The sequence below is a fragment of the Neoarius graeffei genome, chromosome 8 (assembly GCF_027579695.1).
Source record: "Neoarius graeffei isolate fNeoGra1 chromosome 8, fNeoGra1.pri, whole genome shotgun sequence".
Classification (NCBI taxonomy): Eukaryota; Metazoa; Chordata; class Actinopteri; order Siluriformes; family Ariidae; genus Neoarius; species Neoarius graeffei.
Genome location: NC_083576.1, coordinates 73,742,218 through 73,762,747, shown reverse-complemented (window position 1 = coordinate 73,762,747; position 20,530 = coordinate 73,742,218). Strand labels below are relative to the sequence as shown.

Below are 20,530 nucleotides of genomic sequence, written 5' to 3'. Positions count from 1 at the left end.
CCCAAAAAAAATCTTTAAAAAAAAAATTCCTCCACTTTAGGTAGCAACTCCCCCCTGGCCCAGAGTAGGCACTCCACCCGTTTCCAGCTGAGTACCATGGCCACAGACTTGGAGGTGCTGATCCTCATTCCAGCTGCTTCACACTCAGCTGCAAACCATCCCAGCGCATGCTGTAAGTCACAGATGGATGAAGCCAGAAAGAGTTGTGTTTGTTTTATCTGTAACCGCTTATCCCATGCAGGGGACAAGCTGGAGCCTATCCCAGCTGACCATGGGCGAGAGGCAGCATACACAAGTTGCCAGCTCATCACAGAGCTGACACACACACACACACACACATAGAGACACAAGCAACCATTCACAGTCAATTTAGAGCCACCAATTAACCTAACCTGCATATCTTTGGACTGTGGGAGAACATGCAAACTCCACACAGAAAGGCCCTTGTCGGCCACTGGGTTCGAACCCAGAACCTTCTTGCTGTGAGGCAACAGTGCTAACCACTACACCACCATGCCGCCCATTCAAGAGTTATAAATGTGTTGATCATTTTAGGAACATACCATGTTCATAAAGCCAAGTTTAGTCGTTCAAAACCTTCATTTATAGCCTTCAAAAAGGAAACTGAACAGTATATAAAAATAATCTCTGACTCTTAAAAACAAGAAAGCTGCTAAAACTTTTCATTTGTGCTCATTATTTAATGACTTTATTTGAAAACTCCCCCTGGCTCTTGGTTTGTTGTTTGTGTGTGTGTATTAATAACTGTATTTGTGTTTTGTTGCTGTTAATTTCAATAAAGATTAAAAAAAAACTTTGAAAACTACAAAAAAAAAAAGCTCGGGCAGCAGTTTTTTTACGTAACGCGTAATAACTGTATTTGTATTAATAACTGTATTTGTGTTTTGCTGATGTTATTTTCAATAATGATAAAAAAATTACTTTGAAAACTACAAAAAAAAAATTCCTTGTGACGCTTTTGCGCATGTGCGTCGTAAACCGTTAACGCATGCGTGGTAAAGCTCGGGTAGCAGGGGTTTTTTTTACGTAACGCGTAATAACTGTATTTGTATTAATAACTGTATTTGTGCTTTGTTGATGTTATTTTCAATAAAGATAAAAAATTACTTTGAAAACTTCAAAAAAAAATTCCTTGTGACGCTTTTGCGCATGGGCGTCGTAAACCGTTAACGCATGCGTGGTAAAGCTCGGGCAGCAGGTTTTTTTTTTTAACGTAACGCGTAATAACTGTATTTGTATTAATAACTGTATTTGTGTTTTGTTGCTGTTATTTTTAATAAAGATTAAAAAAAAACTTTGAAAACTACAAAAAAAAAGCTCGGGCAGCAGTTTTTTTAACGTAACGCGTAATAACTGTATTTGTATTAATAACTGTATTTGTGTTTTGCTGATGTTATTTTCAATAATGATAAAAAAAATTACTTTGAAAACTACAAAAAAAATTTCCTTGTGACGCTTTTGCGCATGTGCGTCGTAAACCGTTAACGCATGCGTGGTAAAGCTCGGGTAGCAGGTTTTTTTTTTTTTACGTAACGCGTAGTAACTGTATTTGTATTAATAACTGTATTTGTGTTTTGCTGATGTTATTTTCAATAATGATAAAAAAATTACTTTGAAAACTACAAAAAAAAATTTCCTTGTGACGCTTTTGCGCATGTGCGTCGTAAACCGTTAACGCATGCGTGGTAAAGCTCGGGCAGCAGTTTTTTTTTTTTTAACGTAACGCGTAATAACTGTATTTGTATTAATAACTGTATTTGTGTTTTGTTGATGTTATTTTCAATAAAGATAAAAAATACTTTGAAAACTAAAAAAAAAATTCCTTGTGACGCTTTTGCGCATGTGCGTCGTAAACCTTTAACGCATGCGTGGTAAAGCTCGGGCAGCAGTTTTTTTTTTTTAACGTAACGCGTAATAACTGTATTTGTGTTTTGTTGATGTTATTTTCAATAAAGATAAAAAAAATTCCTTGTGACGCTTTTGCGCATGTGCGTCGTAAAGCTCGAGCAGCAGTTTGTTTGTTTTTTTTTTAAACGTAACGCGGCGCATGCGCATTGCGAATCAACTCCAGGACGCGGATTCGGGACCTGCATTGTTTAACTCCGAGAGTGTTTATCATAATGTGTTTAGAAGCGGATTAAATCTCATCAGTTTTATAATGAGACACAGTTTATTTTACGGAATTATTCGTTTGAAATATCTTCAGGAATGTTTAAGACGCTATCCTCGGGTTTTTCGGGCTTTTTCAGATGCTGCTAATGAACCTTTGAAACGGTGGACTTTCACAGTCAGTCCTTTTATTAAAATTAGTTGCCATGTGCACTGTGATGTTTCAGTGCAGCCCCTGGATGCACACGCATTTCCGGGAGCGGATCGGGTGTTTGTTAGTGTCCACGGGCGCAGCGGTGATGACGTCACTGCACTGGACACAGTTCGGGTTCACTATGATGATCAGAGCGAGGAGCTACAAGTTGTCATTGATGAGGCCATCAGTAACCTGTCTGTAGAACTCACAACTCCTATTAAAAGTGGTGTGTGCTCTCTGTTTCTTCCACTATGCCTTGGAGGTGTTGTGTAATATGTTATGTGTGAGGTGTCTCCTTTTCATGAGGTGGTCTTGTGGATAAAAATATTCTCCATCATTCATTCATTCATTCATTCATTCATCTAAAGTAAGTAGTCAGGATTGTTATGGATCCAGAAGGGATGCTGGGTGTATGGTAGGAATCCACCCTGGATGGGACGCCAGGAGCATTGCTAGGGGAGGTTCCTGGGTGCCCATGACCCCCCCCCCCCCCCCCCCCCCCCCCCGGACCATACATTTTTTCAGTAGCCGCATATGAATATTACAATAGCACCCACTGTAATTTTTCTAACAGGTTTTTTTTTTTTAAACTAGATTGTCACCTCAGCCTCATTAGGGTTTCTATAACCTTGACATCCTGTGGTTTGGGCGCGAAAACCCAGTTTGGCGGCACGGTGGTGTAGTGGTTAGCACGGTCGCCTCACAGCAAGAAGGTTCTGGGTTCGAACCCGGGGGCCTTTCTGTGTGGAGTTTGCATGTTCTCCCCGTATCAGCGTGAGTTTCCTCCAGGTGCTCCAGTTTCCCTCACAGTCCAAAGACATGCGGTTAGGTGAGGTTAATGTGGGGCGGCCTTGGGCTGAAGTGCCCTTGAGCAAGGTACCTGACTCCTGACTGCTCCCTGGGGGCTCTAGTGTGGCTGCCCACTGCTCTGGGTGTGTGCGCGTGTGTTCACTGCTTCAGATGGGTTAAATGCAGAGGATGAATTTCACTGTGCTTGAAGTGTGCATGTGACAAATAAAGGTTTCTTCTTTGTCAGAGTGTGTGTATGGGAGAGGCGGATGTAAGTGCAGGTATGTTAAATAATGCACAGTGCGATATGAGCATAAAGTGTGTGAAACGCACACAACAGGCAAACAGTCCAAAACAGGCAGCACGATGGTGTAGTGGTTAGCACGGTCGCCTCACAGCAAGAAGGTTCCGGGTTCAAACCCAGCGGCCAGCGAGGGCCTTTCTGTGTGGAGTTTGTATGTTTTCCCCGTGTCTGCGTGGGTTTCCCCCACAATCCAAAGATATGCAGTTAGGTTGACGTGGGGCGGCCTTGGGCTGAAGTGCCCTTGAGCAAGGTACCTAACCCCTGACTGCTCCCTGGGCGCTCTGGTGTGGCTGCCCACTGCTCTGGGTGTGTTCACTGCGAGGATGAATTTCACTGTGCTTGAAGTGTGCATGTGACAAATAAAGGTTTCTTCTTCAAAACAGCAGGCAAAGTCGTAATCGAGGAAACAGGCAGGAGGTCAATCGAGGCGCGGACAGAATATCAGAGGCAAAACTATAGAAGATCAAGGGACGAGAAACAGGAGTCGAAAAACCAGGAGGTCAACAAGGACAGGGCCAGGAAACAACGCTCTGTAAGGCACACGAGACACGGCGTAATACTTCGCATCGTCCTTGCATGGGCGCAGTCCTTAAATAGCCTAAACATAGTTCATTGATTTAAAGACAGGTGTTCTTTGTTAACTGCGCGCGTGCCGGAGCTCGTTAGGCGCGCGCGCAGCCCGAGGCGCTCCTTCAGGTGCACGAGCCAAGGCGCGCAGGACTGAAACAGTTCTGCGCAAGCGCAACACGATCGCACTAGAAAGCATGGTCAAGCTGCCAGTGTAGCTGCAGTCTTTAGTTGCGAATTACGAGTATTTCCTTTTGTGTTAATAATTTGCCATGTCAAAACAAGCAAAACTTTCTTCCTTCTTTCGACGTGAAGAGAGGTAAGCAATTTATTATATATTTTTTTCCATCAAAGTTACATTTTGTGGCTTCGAAGCCAAGTTTTAGTGCCGTTTCTAGAACACATCATCAAGAAAACGTGGAAGAAACCGCAATAATGGAAGAGCCGGTTTCTAAGCTACCTAAAACTCATCTCATCTCATTATCTCTAGCCGCTTTATCCTTCTACAGGGTCGCAGGCAAGCTGGAGCCTATCCCAGCTGACTATGGGCGAAAGGCGGGGTACACCCTGGACAAGTCGCCAGGTCATCACAGGGCTGACACATAGACACAGACAACCATTCACACTCACATTCACACCTATGGTCAATTTAGAGTCACCAGTTAACCTAACCTGCATGTCTTTGGACTGTGGGGGAAACCGGAGCACCCGGAGGAAACCCACGCGGACACGGGGAGAACATGCAAACTCCACACAGAAAGGCCCTCGTCGGCCACGGGGCTCGAACCCGGACCTTCTTGCTGTGAGGCGACAGCGCTAACCACTACACCACCGTGCCGCCCGCTACCTAAAACTACCAATGGTAATTATTTTTTTGTTACGTAATGTACTCAGGCTGCCAGTCAGTGTGTGACCCACCCTTGAAAAATTCTAGCTACGCCCCTGGACGCCTCTCCTTTCGCAGGTCACAGAAATAAAGTGCATGTTTTCTTGGGGTGGTACCATCAAGGGGGCATGTTTCATTCCATTCGTGTGTAGGGCAAACTGGAGCATAAGGCCCTGTGGGGCATTCGGTTCTGCTACATTGAAAATGCATGGAATTTATCACCAGCATGTCAGATGTTCTTACAGATTACTCAGGAGCCAATTAAAGTGTGAGATAATTGTACCCAGTAAAATGAAGTAGAAATTGAAAGCTTGACTCTTCTGTTGGGAGTGTATTATCCTACACCTGTGACGAATAGGGTCGACTGTAAAAAAAAAAAAAAATAATAATAAATTGTATGGTAATCATATGGGGCAGAGTAAAATTAAAGATTAATTTCATGAGTCATTTCGAAGTTTTGAAAATTGCCCAAGTCGCGAAGCGACAAGGGTGATTTCGAAGTTTTGAAATCACGAGTGAAATTGATCCTTAATTTTACGAGGAACCATACGATTGCTTGTTTATAATATATAGGGCCAAATTCATACTTCGGAAGCCATTCAAGTTCACAACATTTGTCATTCATGTTTTCTGAACCAATCAGGGCGCAAGACTATCTTGCACGTTTGAATCAGTTTCTAAAGCGTCTTTCATCATGACCCGGCGACACGACACCAGGATTTTGAAAGTGGTTTACAAAATTTCATTGTAACTTCTTTACAAAAGCCATTTTGTTGACAAAATTTGATAATTTATGTAACCTTAACCAAGCAACGAACTAGCCAATAGCATTTTAGAAATACGGCCCTGTGTTAAGGAAAAAAGCCCTCCTTGATTGACCAATCAGAATTGAGTAATTTGGCCCTATGTATTATAACATTCAGTGCGTTTACATGCACATAGAGAAAATCGAATTTCTGCCGTAGCTCGACTGAAATCGAAGTTCTAAATGCCATGGAAACACCTTAGCTCGGCTGAAATCGAACCGAACTGGATTTCTCGTAATCGAGCTATGCGACCTAGATTATGCGATTGTAGCCGAGCTACTTAGTGCATGTAAACCCTGTCGAGCTACTTACTTCAGCACTGCCCCTTCCGGAAGTGACGAGTGACGAGACCACAAGCGGGAAACACAACAGCCTCGGTCGGCATGACAACAGTAGTAGAAACGTGCACTTCTGGAGCAATGAGGAGATAGAGTTCATGCTCATTCAGCTTAAGGAGTTGAATATTATTTATATATATATATATATATATATATATATATATATATATATATATATAAAATATATCTCGATGTTGCTGTCCTCGTCGTCGTTCTTCTTGTGAACATGGAACTGATAACTTTGTTTACACTCTTGAATAGCTCTTCTTCATGACGGCAACCGGATGTGTACCAACACGATGGGGCATGTAGCGCCACCTGTGGCTCGGGTGCACAATGTACCTCACACAATAGCTCGATTTCCTTGTGTGCATGTAGGATTGGATTTCTCTGGCACCCCTGCTGGGACCCTTAGCTCGATTACCGACAGTAGCTCGATTTGGATGTGCATGTAAGCGCACTGACTGTTAACAGCCAAGCTAAGAAGCCTTTATTTGTCATACATACTCTCAAGCAGAGTGAAAGTTCTCCTCCACATTTAACCTATCTGAAGCAGTGAACGCACACATACCCAGAGCAGTGGGCAGCTATGCTACAGTGCCCAGGGAGCAGTTGGGACTTAGGTGCCTTGCTCAAGGGCATTTCAGCCCAACCTCAGGCCATGGCTGCCCCATGTTAACTTAACTACATGTCTTTGAACTGTGAAGGAAACCGGAGCACCCGGAGGAAACCCATGCAGATACGGGGAGAACATGCAAACTCCACACAGAAAGGCCCTCGCCGGCCACTGGGCTTGAACCCAGAACCTCTAAAAATATCTAAAATAAATAAATAAATCTAAAAAAATCTTTTAAAAACCCTCTAAAATTTAATAAAGTTACATTCTTTGTCATTTATTAAAAAAAAAACAAGAAAGTGTGGGGCCTACCTAATGTCCCTGAATCCTAAATAAAAAAATAAATAAATTAGCTTTCATAGGTCACTACTGTATTATATATATATATATATATATTAATTATACAAGCTAATTAAAGGTACATCACATGCACTTTCCTAGGAAAAATATACATACTAAAGCTACAAAGATGTCCTCTTGATGGTATCACTCTAAAGACAAGTGTCAGTCTTTCGCACTGTGGCGCGTGCACCTGAAGGCACGCCTCAGGCTGCGCGCGCACCGAGTGAGCTCCAGCACGTGCGCTGTGAACAAGGCGCACCTGTTCTCAGTTAGAGAACTAGGTGTTTGGCTATTTAAGGACTATGCTAATGCGATGCGAAGTATTATGCCACGTTCGGTGCGCATTACCGAGCCTTTTTCCCGTGTTTGTGGTTTTCTTGGTTTCTCGACTCCTGTTTCTAGTTCTCGTTCTCGTTTTGCCTCCGACATACTGTTTGCGCCTCGATCGACCCTTTGCCTGTTTTCTCGTTTATGACCTTGCCTGCCAATATGGACTGTTTGCTTTTGTGTGTTTCATGCACTTTATGTATAGATCACACTTTATCATTAAAATAAACACTTCTGCACATCCATCCGCCTCTCTCGCATACTTGACAACAAGGAAAAGTACAGTAACTTTATTTCTCAGAGCCTTCTTCTTCCTGTTCATGTTAGGAGTTGCCACAGTGGATACTGTTCCTCCATCTCCTCCTGGCCACCGTATCTTTTTCCGTCATACCAACCGTCCTCATGTCCTACTCCACCACATCCATAAATCTCATCTTTGCTCTTCCTCTTTTCCTTCTACCTGGCAACTCCATCTCCAGCATTCTTTTCCCAGTATTGCTGAGTTTCAGTCATGACAGTGACTTTTCTTAGCGGTTTTACCGGAAGTGAAATAGCTGGTGGTCTAAACGGCTGCCGTAGTGCAAACAACTAGCGATAACTTATGAGAGTACGCTCATAATCTAGAAGCCACTGCTCGCTTTAGATATATTCAGAAGATTGCTATGCGCAATGGAATCGACCCCTACAGTCTGGGAAAGAAGGATTTGTCATACGATCTCGAAAACTACCCTTCAGTCGAGTTCCCCGACATCTCGAACTATCTGGTGTTGCAGACGTCCTTCTACACCGCAAAACAGATGAAAGCGTGGAAGAGTATGGAAGCTTACAACTTTTTTGTATGTGGCTGGGTAAAGGACCTCGCTATCAAGGCACTGCCGAATGAATCCTGTATTGTTGTTGCTTGTGTATGTTTTTTTTTTAAGCTTTTCGTTCGCGTCTTTACAACGAAGCACTGCAAGTTGAAGTGTAAATAAGCAACAGTTGGCTTGATTGTCACTTGTGTTGGCTCTTATCTCTCAGCTAAATCATTCACCCCTTTATCATCAGAAACCCCTTTAAAGACCTGGATCTTAGTTAAACAAGACGGAGAAGTGATCACGGCGCATTGTAACTGTACGGCTGGGTAAGAATTTTGTCGCGACCTTCATGTATATGGACTTTGTGAGGAGTGAGGAGTAAACAAGGAAACAGCTGGGACTTTAGCACTTCATGACTAAAAAAAGTACCGTAAAATAACGACACATAGCAAGAAAAGTACAGGTAGTCGTCGACTTACGACTGCCTGGTCGTAAACCGATCTGGTCGTAAGTCGGCCTATGTTAAATGAACGTAAGTATATTGTGATGTGTAATGATATTGTAATCATCTTAAAGTCTTTTATCAACATTTTCTTATATCATTACCTTGGCTCATTATTTGGTTTAAGTCAAACACTGCATACTACACTGCGTACAGTACAATTCGTTTAATATGTGCAAAACAAAAAATACGAAATACAGGTGTGAAAAATAGAAAACATTTTAGTTTGAAACATTCCAAAATACAAATGTAAAACATAGCGAAATACAAAATTTAGTGACCGCTGGCATCACTGGTGCTTGGCTGTGGGTCGTCTACGTCAGTGTTTCTCAACCTTTTTTCAGTCACAGCACCCTTCAGAAGTATGCAAGTTCTCAAGGCACCCCCATATAAAATATACGCAGTCACACTGATCATACGCTGACCCCGGCAGTGACACTGTGACATGGGAAAGGGGGCCGTGAGACAAATTTTGATGATGCATAAGATAATTTGTACTATTCTGTACAAATGCTTTGTCAACTGAGCTTTAGTAGACCACCAGCTAAAGTTTTGAATAATTAATGAGGCGGATGTGACGTCACGTGAAACTCAGCTATACCCTGGCTTTCTCCTCTATACGTGTTTCAATCTTTCCTCTCTCACTTTGTCTCCAAACGGTCCTACATGTGTTGTCCCTCTAATATTCTCCTTTCTAATTTTGTCCAAGTTTAACTTTATTTCCCCCCACCTCCCAAAAAATATGTTAGTAGGTAAACTGGCTACTTTAAATTGCACTTGGACTCTGAGAAATAAATATCCGAGAATTTTATTTCTCCGAGTGTAAGGGCAATTTATAGATTTTTTGGGGGAGGTGGGAGGAAACCCACACAGACACAGGAGAATCTGTGAAACTCCACACTGTCAGTAACCTGAGACCAGGATCAAACCAGGAATCATGTGACCTCTGTGGAAGAACACTGTTTCAGTTCCCTGTACTGACTCCATCACAATTCTTATGCATGTTTGTGTTAGCATCAGGATAGTTATTATTAATTATTAGTTAATAGTTAATTATTGTGGGTGGCACGGTGGTGTAGTGGTTAGCGCTGTCGCCTCACAGCAAGAAGGTCCGGGTTCGAGCCCCGTGGCCGGCGAGGGCCTTTCTGTGCGGAGTTTGCATGTTCTCCCCGTGTCCGCGTGGGTTTCCTCCGGGTGCTCCGGTTTCCCCCACAGTCCAAAGACATGCAGGTTAGGTTAACTGGTGACTCTAAATTGACCGTAGGTGTGAATGTGAGTGTGAATGGTTGTCTGTGTCTATGTGTCAGCCCTGTGATGACCTGGCGACTTGTCCAGGGTGTACCCCGCCTTTCGCCCGTAGTCAGCTGGGATAGGCTCCAGCTTGCCTGCGACCCTGTAGAAGGATAAAGCGGCTAGAGATAATGAGATGAGTTAATTATTGTTGCTATGAACAAAGAATCTCTGTCGGGTCTGATTCATATGACACTTTTACATGACACACTTGCTCAAACTTTATTTGAATCTGCAGACCTTCATGTTGTTAGTCATGGGAACGGTAGTGTGAGGATCCAGAACATGGAAAGCGATCTGTGTCAGGTACAGACAGAAAGAGGTCACTGCATCCTTCAGTCTCTGAAGGTAATACACCTTAACTCTGAAAACTCTATGCTGCTTTCTTATACTTAGTAAAATGGATTGACAAGGCCAAGCACACAAATACATTATTACCTCTGTAGTATTTATAGCTTTTATTTTCATGGTGTTCTTTATTTTTAGAGTCACAAAGTGCAGGTAAGTTCCAGTGGAGGAAACATCACTGGCATGGGCACCATCCATGGCGATGTGGAGATAATCACTGCAGGACACAGTGTAAGCATGTCACATCTTCTATTGTATCATACTGTATTCTACGTTTATTTTACAATTTATTAACATTTCATGATGATGTAATTTCTGTGAATTTTCTAGAGAGTTGATATTAAGAAGATCCAGGGAACATCCATGAATATGTCCACAGAACATGGGCCACTAAATGTGAAAACCATTTATGCCGAGTCCAGTGCTGTGGCTTCCTCTTCAGGGAAAATCCATATTGGGCATTTACACGGTGAGAAATGAGTGCAATCCAGATCTGTTCATTTCAGAGGCATTTCCAAGAGGTTGATACATAATAACTGAGGTACAGGAAATGCTGAGGTACAGAAACAATGAAAAAAAGGTGAAGCTTTCTGTTAGGAGATGTTTATGTAACATTTATGGAAGGAGTCTTCAGGGTCAGTGCTGTGTAGCAGTTTTCCAACACAGGAAAGTCTACATTAGCTGTTTAATTGCACTTCTCGTGTGTTATTCCTAACATTACATTACAGGTATTTAGCAGACGCTCTTATCCAGAGCGACGTACAACATACCCAGAGCAGCCTGGGTTCTATCTCAAGGGCACACCTTGATCAAGGGCATTCCCCTCCTTGGACACCTTGATTAAGTGCATTCCCCTCCCTGGACACCTTGATTAAGTGCATTTCTCTCCCTGGATACCTTGATTCAGGGCATTCCCCTCCCTGGACACCTTGATTAAGGGCACTCCCCTCCCTGGACACCTTGATCAAGGGCATTCCCGTCCCTGGACACCTTGATCAAGAGCACTCCCCTCCCTGGGGACCTTGATTAAGTGCATTCCCCTCCCTGGACACCTTGATTAAGTGCATTCCCCTCCCTGGACACCTTGATTAAGTGCATTTCCCTCCCTGGACACCTTGATTAAGTGCATTCCCCTCCCTGGACACCTTGATTAAGTGCATTCCCCTCCCTGGATACCTTGATTAAGGGCACTCCCCTCCCTGGACACCTTGATTAAGGGCACTCCCCTCCCTGGACACCTTGATCAAGGGCATTCCCGTCCCTGGACACCTTGATCAAGGGCACTCCCCTCCCTGGGGACCTTGATTAAGTGCACTCCCCTCCCTGGGGACCTTGATTAAGTGCATTCCCCTCCCTAGACACCTTGATTAAGTGCATTTCCCTCCCTGGATACCTTGATTCAGGGCATTCCCCTCCCTGGACACCTTGATTAAGGGCACTCCCCTCCCTGGACACCTTGATCAAGGGCATTCCCGTCCCTGGGGACCTTGATTAAGTGCATTCCTCTCCCTGGGAACCTTGATCAAGGGCATTCCTGTCCCTGGACACATTGATTAAGGCCCCTCCCTGGGCACCTTGATCAAGGGCACTCCCCTCCCTGAAGACCTTGATCAAGGGCACTCCCCTCCCTGGATACCTTGATCAAGGGCACTACCCTCCCTGGACATCTTAATCAAGGGCACTTCAGGCATTCCTGCTGGTCTAGGGAATCAATCCGGCAACCTTTTGGTCAAACGGATTTTTTGCTCCTCTAACCATTAGGTCATGGCTTCCCCAAACCAACATGTCAGAAGTTGTATTAGCATTAGCTCCCCTAATAATGTATTCACCCTATCTTATTGTGTGAGGACAATCGGAGCCCCTCCGTGCATGACATGATTTGGACATAGTTTTAGAAATTATGTATTTTAATGGCCTGTAACTAATTATATCTGTTTTTCTGACTTGCGTTTTGGGGATGTCAACCATCATGCAATCTGACACGCCCACCCAGTGTTCTGATCAGATGAAACATTAGTTTTTGTAGCATTTAACTATCATTAAATGGAAGTTAATTATATATTTTGAGTGTGTGCTCTGATTTATTGAACAGGTGAAGCACGTGTGAGGAGTGACACAGGAGATATCATCATTGGTATGAACATTTTCTGTTTGAAGTTAAATATAGAAATGTTTAATGTGTTAAAGTCATAAAGACTTTCTCTGATCCTGCCAGACAGTTCTAGCGGTGTCCTAACGGCACACACTAACACTGGAAACGTTGATGCGTATGTGAGCCAGATAGGAACAGCCGAGCTTCATTCACAGCAAGGTATTTTACAGTACTAATATTTATTCAAGCTTTGTGCTTCTTATTTATCCATAGACATAGTATTTTGGCTACAGATTTGTTATAGTTTTGCAAACCTTCCCTGGACTTCAGCCAGTTTTAGACCTCACACTCTGGTCATGAGTTGATACTAGCAGTCTTAGAATGAATGCATAATGTAAAGCATCAAAACGCGGCCGCCCGCGTGACCTCAGCTCCCGACAAAAGATTGGATCTAGGGCTGACTTTCAATGGATCGCAGCGATGGAGCTGCTCTGCCACTCACGACACCCCGGCCCAGAATCAGGGAAAAATACCGCGCGCTGACGTCATTAAGGTGCGACGCGAGGAAATAAAATAAATTCAACAAATGTTTGGGTTTTTACTGAACAAACAAACAAATAAAATGAACAAGTGACTTAAAAAAAAGAATGTGGGTGTCTTTGTAAAAACTGTTTTGATTGGCTATTACAACAGCGGTAGCGCAGAGTACCTGGCTAACTGCAGGAAGCGGTTAGCTGCACAGCTAATGTAGCCATTGCAAATGCACCGATTTTAAAACACGGCAAAACGACTTAAGTTATACACTTACTTCTTCGGTGTTTGTGGCTGATGCGGCAGGGATGCTTGGTACGGACCCAGGCTTCAGTGACAGTTGATGTGCAAAACCTGCCCTGTACTGTCCCAAGTTGTGGAAACATTCATCAGGAAAATGCTTCTGACAAACATACACCGTCTTAGGTAGACTCGACGGCGTATTATTGGAGTAAATAAAATTAAGCCACTGCGTTTTCAGGGGCTCTCCCGTCGGCAGTAAAAACAGACTCCTTTCTGTGTTGTCACATCCATGTACAGCGCAATTTCCATGTTTCGCTCGCTTAGGTGATGCCATGTTGTTGTGTCCTCTATGGTCTCCTCACTACAACTGGGCGGGCAATCCATACAGTGGGTGGGAATCCAGAGGGGGGGCGTGGGGATCATCTCCCTTGCTGACGTAGTAAAGGGAAGAGTTTATCAACGCGCCGTTTTGACGCGCCATTCTCAAATGTTGGGCATAGTTTGGTTTACACATTATGAAATTTCTAGCCACTGGGGTGACTTAAGAAGGTCAGAGGAACTCATTTCAATGTTAAAAAACCTCAGAAAGTGAAAATGTCATGCCATGGGACCTTTAATGGTATTTAGCAGATGCTCCTATCCAGAGCAACGTACAACAAACCCAGTGCAACTGCTAGGAAGCAGTTGGGGGTTAGGTGCCTTGCTCAAGGGCACTTCAGTCATTCCTGCTGGTCCAGGGAACCAAACCAATAGCCTTTTAGTCCCAAAGCTGCTTCTCTAACCATTAAGCCATGGCTTCCCCAATATCACATAATAATGTAAAGAATTATAGAGTATAGTTCATTTCCTAAAAGCTTTCTCCTTCCCTGTTATATCTGCAAAGGTATTGTGCGTGTTCGTGTCCCATCCACTCTAAAGGCCTGGGTGCAGTTGTGTGGGACGACGGTGGACGCCAGTTCAGAGATTGCTCAAGAGACACAAATTCAGTCATCTGACGGAAAAACAGTACTTACTGGTGAATATTTTCTTGATACTAACCAAGATTTTAGCCTTTTAGCCTCGCAAGAAATGGGCTAACTTTATAGTTCTACATTTTATCATTAGACACATTTTATCCAAAAAGCTGACAGTGATAACATGAGTACATTTCCACTATGACTAGAAAGAAGTGACACAAATGTGTTAAATGTCACTTCTTATCGACTTACGCCTGATAACGAGTCAAACAGTATGCTCCTCTTTGTGCAGTCATGAGGACTTGCTCAGAAAATTATTTGCAAAGAGAGAGTGCAATAAAGAAAATGGCACTTTGGGTTTCCTGGTTCCATGATCTATACCTGACATAAAACCATGAACCAGATGCCAGTACATCCTTGTGCCTTATAATCCCTCCTGTTTTTAAACAATAAGAACCCGGTGCTAATCACAGAAATGAGAGAACTGGGTCTTTTTAAAGGGCAAATAAACACAGTAAACAGTATAACCCAGCATCTGTGGAATATTAGATACATTCCAGTCTTTGTACTCATTGTCTTCTACTACAATAACTGCATTGAATTGGTCTGTGTTCAGGGCCACTGAATGGTGGCACACAGGAGGACTGTTGGATCAGTGCCACTGCTGACAGAGGTGTCGTGAGCATCAAGACCCAGAGCTGGTTTGAGACTCTTAAACTGGAGAGATGAATGAGGATTTACCTTTAAAATATTTATTATGTATGGTTTTGGTTTTATGTGTACAGTGTATCATTACTGTTTATATAGATGGAAAATAAATCATGAATACGTATATCACAGTCTCTGATGTTTATTTAGTTATCTTGTATTTTACCAGGAAGGTCCCATTGAGATACGATACATCTTCTTCCAGGGAGTCCTGGCCAAGATGGCAGCAAATAAGATAAAAAGTCTCATATACGTATACAAACAGAGACAGGTAACATTAACACAGACTAAAACACAGACAAACACTCTAAATCTCAAAACAGAGACATCAGGGAGTCAATGACTATAACGAACTATGGAAAAGATTTTAAAAAGGACACTTATTTGAAACAATGACGCTGAGTTTAAGAGATATTTAAACACATCCATAGAAGGCAAAGAATCCAAATTCAGAATGTTTTGCAGCTCATTCCATTCGGTTGGTGCGTATGAACAAAAGGCAGATTTCCCCAGTTTTGTCCGTGTGGTTGGAGGCTGAAGGAGAAGTTTGACTGATGAGCGAGTGCTGTATGTACGGTATTAGTACGAAATGTCAGTCAACTGCATATGTACTGAGGTAATTTGCCCATTAAAGCTTTTGCAATAAAAACTAGGCTATGAATTTTCTTTCTAATAGACAGTCTCTGATGTGAAGTTTATTTAGAAATATATTTTGCTACATACATGTTAAGAAATAGCCATAATACATACAGTACTGCGCAAAAGTCTTAGGCACCTTTTTTTTTTTTTAAGTACACTTTGTGATAGACTTCTATTTTATGACTTCTACATTATGGAACCAGTACAAAAACACTTGGGATTTCCAAATATTATTTTTCCAGCCCAAAATTGAATGTTACAGAAAAAAATGTTTATGTCAGTAAAGAAAGCAGGATATTACATAACAGACCACTTTTCGGACAAAAACATAATGAAGGTTGTTGGGTTTTGCTGCAAAACTTAGAAGCAAGTGTGACCGTCAAAGTGTCCAGAAGAACTGTGGCTGTTTCTGCAAGATGTTCAGTAAAACCTAAAGCTCATTTCCTTATAAAATAGCACTCACTGTACCTGAGACTGTTTTTTTTTTTAAGCAAAGGGTCGTCTCACACCAGACATTAACTTTTTTCATGCATTACTGCTTGTTGATCTTCATGGTATTTTTTAAAAATGTATAAACATTTAATTTCATTATTTTTGAAGGCATCTTTGTTTTACAGCATTTCATTGTATGTGCCTAAGACTTTTGCACAGTACTGTATGTTTGGTGGTGTCATTGCCACCTCACAGCTCCAGGGTCTCCAGCTCACTCCTGAACTTAAGTCTGTGTGGAATTTCACAGGCCATGTCCATATGAGTTTTCTCCTGTTTTTTTGGTTTTCACCCACATCACAAAACCATGCCTGTAGGTGGACTGGCTAGTCTAAATTTGCCCCTAGATGTGAATGTGTGTCTGCATGGTGCCCTGTAATGGGCTGGCGTCACAATCAGGGTGTATTCCCTCTTTACACGGAGTGTTCCTGGGACAGGCTCCGAATCCACCATGAACCAGACCAGGACAAAGAACAAGAAGCCTTTATTTTTGTCACATGTATTCTCAAGCACAGTGAAATTCCTCCTCTGCATTTAACCCATCTGAAGCAGTGAACATACACATGCTCACACAAGTGAGCAATGAGCACACACACATACCCGGAGCAGTGGGCAGCTATGCTACAGCGCCTGGGGAGCATTTGGGAGTTAGGTGCCTGTAAAAACACAAAAAGATGAATGAAAAATAAAAAATTGTAGGTATTTATGCCTCTTTTACAACTGGTTGAGAGTTCATTAAAAATGTCTGAGATAATAAAATGCAACAATGTTATGGTAGCTTAAAAATGTCTTTACAATGTTTTTGTATTTTACAATATTTTTGTATTTTAAAAGTGGCTTGTACAATGATTTAATGCAATATGAGTCTGTTTGCACTTGTGAATGTGTATCCATTTTGCTCAGGTCTGATAGTCCTCAGTCTGTAAAGTACTCTGCTTTTCTTTTATAAAATATAGTGTAGTATGGGTGGCACGGTGGTGTAGTGGTTAGCACTGTCGCCTCACAGCAAGAAGGTCCTGGGTTTGAGGCCAGCAGCCGACGAGGGCCTTTCTGTGTGGAGTTTGCATGCTCTTCCCGTGTCCGCGTGGGTTTCCTCCGGGTGCTCCGGTTTCCCCCAGTCCAAAGACATGCAGGTTAGGCTAATTGGTGGCTCTAAATTGACCGTAGGTGTGAAGATGTTTGGAGAGGAGATGGGCTCCACCAAGCAATCCAAGCCCAGAGAAAAGACATGAGAGATGAGTGACTATGTCAGCATCTCTTATGCCTCCCTACAACTGCAATGCGATTACAGGAATGAACAGAACAGAAATTGACCACAGGTGTGAATGTGAGTGTGAATGGTTGTCTGTGTCTATGTGTCAGCCTTGTGATGACCTGGCGACTTGTCCAGGGTGTACCCCGCCTCTCGCCCATAGTTAGCTGGGATAAGGACCCTGTAGAACAGGGTAAGCAGCTACAGATGATGGATGGATGCGGTGGCGGCTGGTGTGCCAATAGATATCCCTGTCTAGTCCGGTATAAGCATTCAAATGAACAGTCAGAAAATGACAAAAATTCCACAATAATAATTTAATTTCCTTCTCATAATCAGCAGTTTCACAGATAAAGTAAATTAACAATTTACAGCTATATTAGGCTCTATTTATGCTTTGGAAAGGAATGGTATCAAATACAATACTCAAGTTCTTGAGAGAAGTTTACAGCAAGGGTATGAGTTCAGCTGAAGCTATACAAATCAACACTGTGTGTGTGAGAGAGTGAGTGTGTGAGAGAGAGGGGGAAGGTGGAAGTTGGAAATTTGGAAACATTGGTCACGAATGGGCAGCACGGTGGTGTAGTGGTTAGCGCTGTCGCCTCACAGCAAGAAGGTCCGGGTTCGAGCCCCGTGGCCGGCGAGGGCCTTTCTGTGTGGAGTTTGCATGTTCTCCCTGTGTCCGCATGGGTTTCCTCCGGGTGCTCCGGTTTCCCCCACAGTCCAAAGACATGCAGGTTAGGTTAACTGGTGACTCTAAATTGACCGTAGGTGTGAATGTGAGTGTGAATGGTTGTGTGTCTACACTGTGTGCACAATTATTAGGCAAGTTGTATTCCTGATGATTAATTTTATCGTTGAACAAATACAGTGCTCTCAGTCAATCCAAATTGTTAATAAACCTAAAACCAGAATGATTAACAAAGGAAAGGGGAGTTTAGGCCTTCTCAGGGGAATATACAAGTGTGCAGAATTATTAGGCAACATTTAGTGTGCAGAATTATTATGCAACTAAATGAAAAGCTTAAAGTTTCCCATCTCACTTGTTTATTTTAATTTTCAGTGTAACAAATAAACAACTCAGAATTAACAAATAAACACTTCTAGCATTTCAAAAATATTCAGTGACCAATATAGCCACCCTTCTTTTCAATAACTGCCATGAGCCTTCCATCCAGTCTGTTAGTTTTTTGATTTGTTGACAATCAACTTTTTGTGCAGGAGCAACCATGGCCTCCCAAATGCTATTCAGAGTCGTGTATTGTCTTCCCTCGCTGTAAATCTCATGCTTAAGAAGGGGCCACAAGTACTCAATAGGGTTTAAGTCAGGTGAGGAAGGGGGCCATGTCATTACTTTGTCATCTTTAAGGCCTTTGTGGGCTCGCCAAGCAGTGGAGTACTTGGGTGCATGTGATGGTGCATTGTTCTGCATAACAATCATGGCCTTCTTGAATGATGCAGACTTCTTCCCATACCACTGCTTGAAGAATGTATCTTTTAGAAACTGGCAGTAGGTTTGGGAGTTGATGTTAAGTCCATCTTCAACCTGAAATGGTCAAACTAGCTCAACCTTAATAATAGCAGCCCATGCCATTACCCCTCCACCACCTTGCTGGTGTCTGAGTCAAAGTGCCCTGTGTCCATTAGTTATCCAGCTATGGGCCCATCCATCTGGTCTATCCAGAGTCACTCTCATTTCATCTGTCCATAAAACCTTTGGAAAATCTGTCTTCAGATATTTCTTGGCCCAATCTTCACATTTCAACTTGTGAGTCTTGTTTAGTGGTGGTCGTGTTTCAGCCTTCCTTACCTTGGCCATGTCTCTGAGCACTGAACACCTTGTCCTTCTGGACACTCCAGGTCGGTTGCAGTTCTAGAATATTGTGGCACTGGAGGATAATGGGTTCCTGGTAGCTTCATGTTTAATCCTTCTCAAGTCTTTTGCGGTTAATTTGTGTCTTTTCTTCTCCACACATTTTTTGCGACCCTGTTGACTATTTGCAACAAAACGTTTGATTGTTCTGTGCTCACATTTCTATAGCTTAGCTATTTCAAGAGTGCTGCATCCCTCTGATAGGCATTTTACAATTTTTGTCTTTTCAGTGTCTGTTAAATCTCTTTTTTGGCCCATTTTGCCTGAGATAAAGAAGCTGCCTAATAATTATGCACACCTTAATATAGGGTATTAATGACTTTAGGTCACACCCTCCCTCATTACACAAATAAATACCACCTGAGAATGCTTAAATCCAATTAGCATTCAAGTGTATCTAGTTTGCGGTTGGAAAACATGCATAGAAATAATGGTAGGGTCAGAGTACTCACTTGCCTAATAATTGTGCACACAGTGTATGTGTCAGCCCTGTGATGACCTGGGTGTACCCCGCCTTTCGCCCGTAGTCAGCTGGGATAGGCTCCAGCTTGCCTGCGACCCTGTAGAACAGGATAAAGTGGCTACAGATAATGAGATGAGATTTTTTCCCCAAGTGGAACAAGAAAATTAAGTAGCACCTTTAAAAAGTTGAAGTTTGTTTTTGGGGACCACCCTATAGAGATCTTGCAGTCACGTGACCGGAAAGTACACAGCCGCCATCTTGTCGGTCAACAGCACAGCTGAATATTGCTGCACTCGTGTACAGAATGGATCAATTTCAACCGACGGACTACACGGCTCATTTTTCTAATGAACAGATAACTAGATGTATGTCTAAAATAAACGATCTACAGATTAGTGACCCTTATGGCTTTCCGGACGGAGTTTTCACGACCGTGTCAGTGGATATTGAACTGCCAGAGGTGGAATACCGGGACGTGTATAATTACCTCATCAACTTTCCCTCGCTGTTCAGTGGTGAAGCACTGCGTGCTTATAAATCTCTGGACAGTTATCTTTACAGAAATTCAGGATTTGTCAGCGACTCAGATGTGGCATCTTGTAAACAAGAAAATGATCCTCACTGGATGGTTAAGTCACTTAAGTATTGAGTATAGCACTGACCAGCCGATTATAGAATAGAATTCCAAATCGTCCGTCTTGTTTACCTGGCGTTGGAAAGGTAGAGGTTTAGCAGTGGAGATTTGAGTGGCTGTTTTCTGAGCTTAGTCAACAGGCCGGCTCTGCAGCCTCGCTTTTGCTTCCTCTCCCGGCGCTGCCTCCTTCGCTTTGCTTCCAATAACAATCCACGGAGACCCCGCTGGTCTCGCTATCTCGTCCGGAATGTTTTTTTTTTCTCGTCCGGAATGTTGTGCATGCGATGGAAATCGCTACAAACCGTCATTTTCTGCTGGAAACCAATGTCCAGTAAGTCCATACGGTTGTAGTGGATATTGAAGTCCGGTACAGACGAACAACACGCAAAAATACACACAAAAAAACGTGCAC

General features: G+C 42.8%; 1 protein-coding gene across 1 annotated transcript; it reads left to right on the top strand.

Moving 5' to 3' along the window:
* The first annotated feature begins 1,923 nt into the window (after window positions 1–1,923).
* Window positions 1,924–14,894, top strand: fam185a (family with sequence similarity 185 member A). The gene is made up of 8 exons (XM_060928225.1): window positions 1,924–2,552; window positions 10,129–10,238; window positions 10,377–10,469; window positions 10,569–10,707; window positions 12,331–12,372; window positions 12,454–12,549; window positions 13,988–14,119; window positions 14,677–14,894. Exons 1-8 carry the CDS (start codon window positions 2,069–2,071, stop codon window positions 14,787–14,789), a joined length of 1,209 nt encoding a protein of 402 aa, XP_060784208.1. The 5' UTR covers window positions 1,924–2,068; the 3' UTR covers window positions 14,790–14,894.
* The last annotated feature ends 5,636 nt before the right edge of the window (window positions 14,895–20,530 follow it).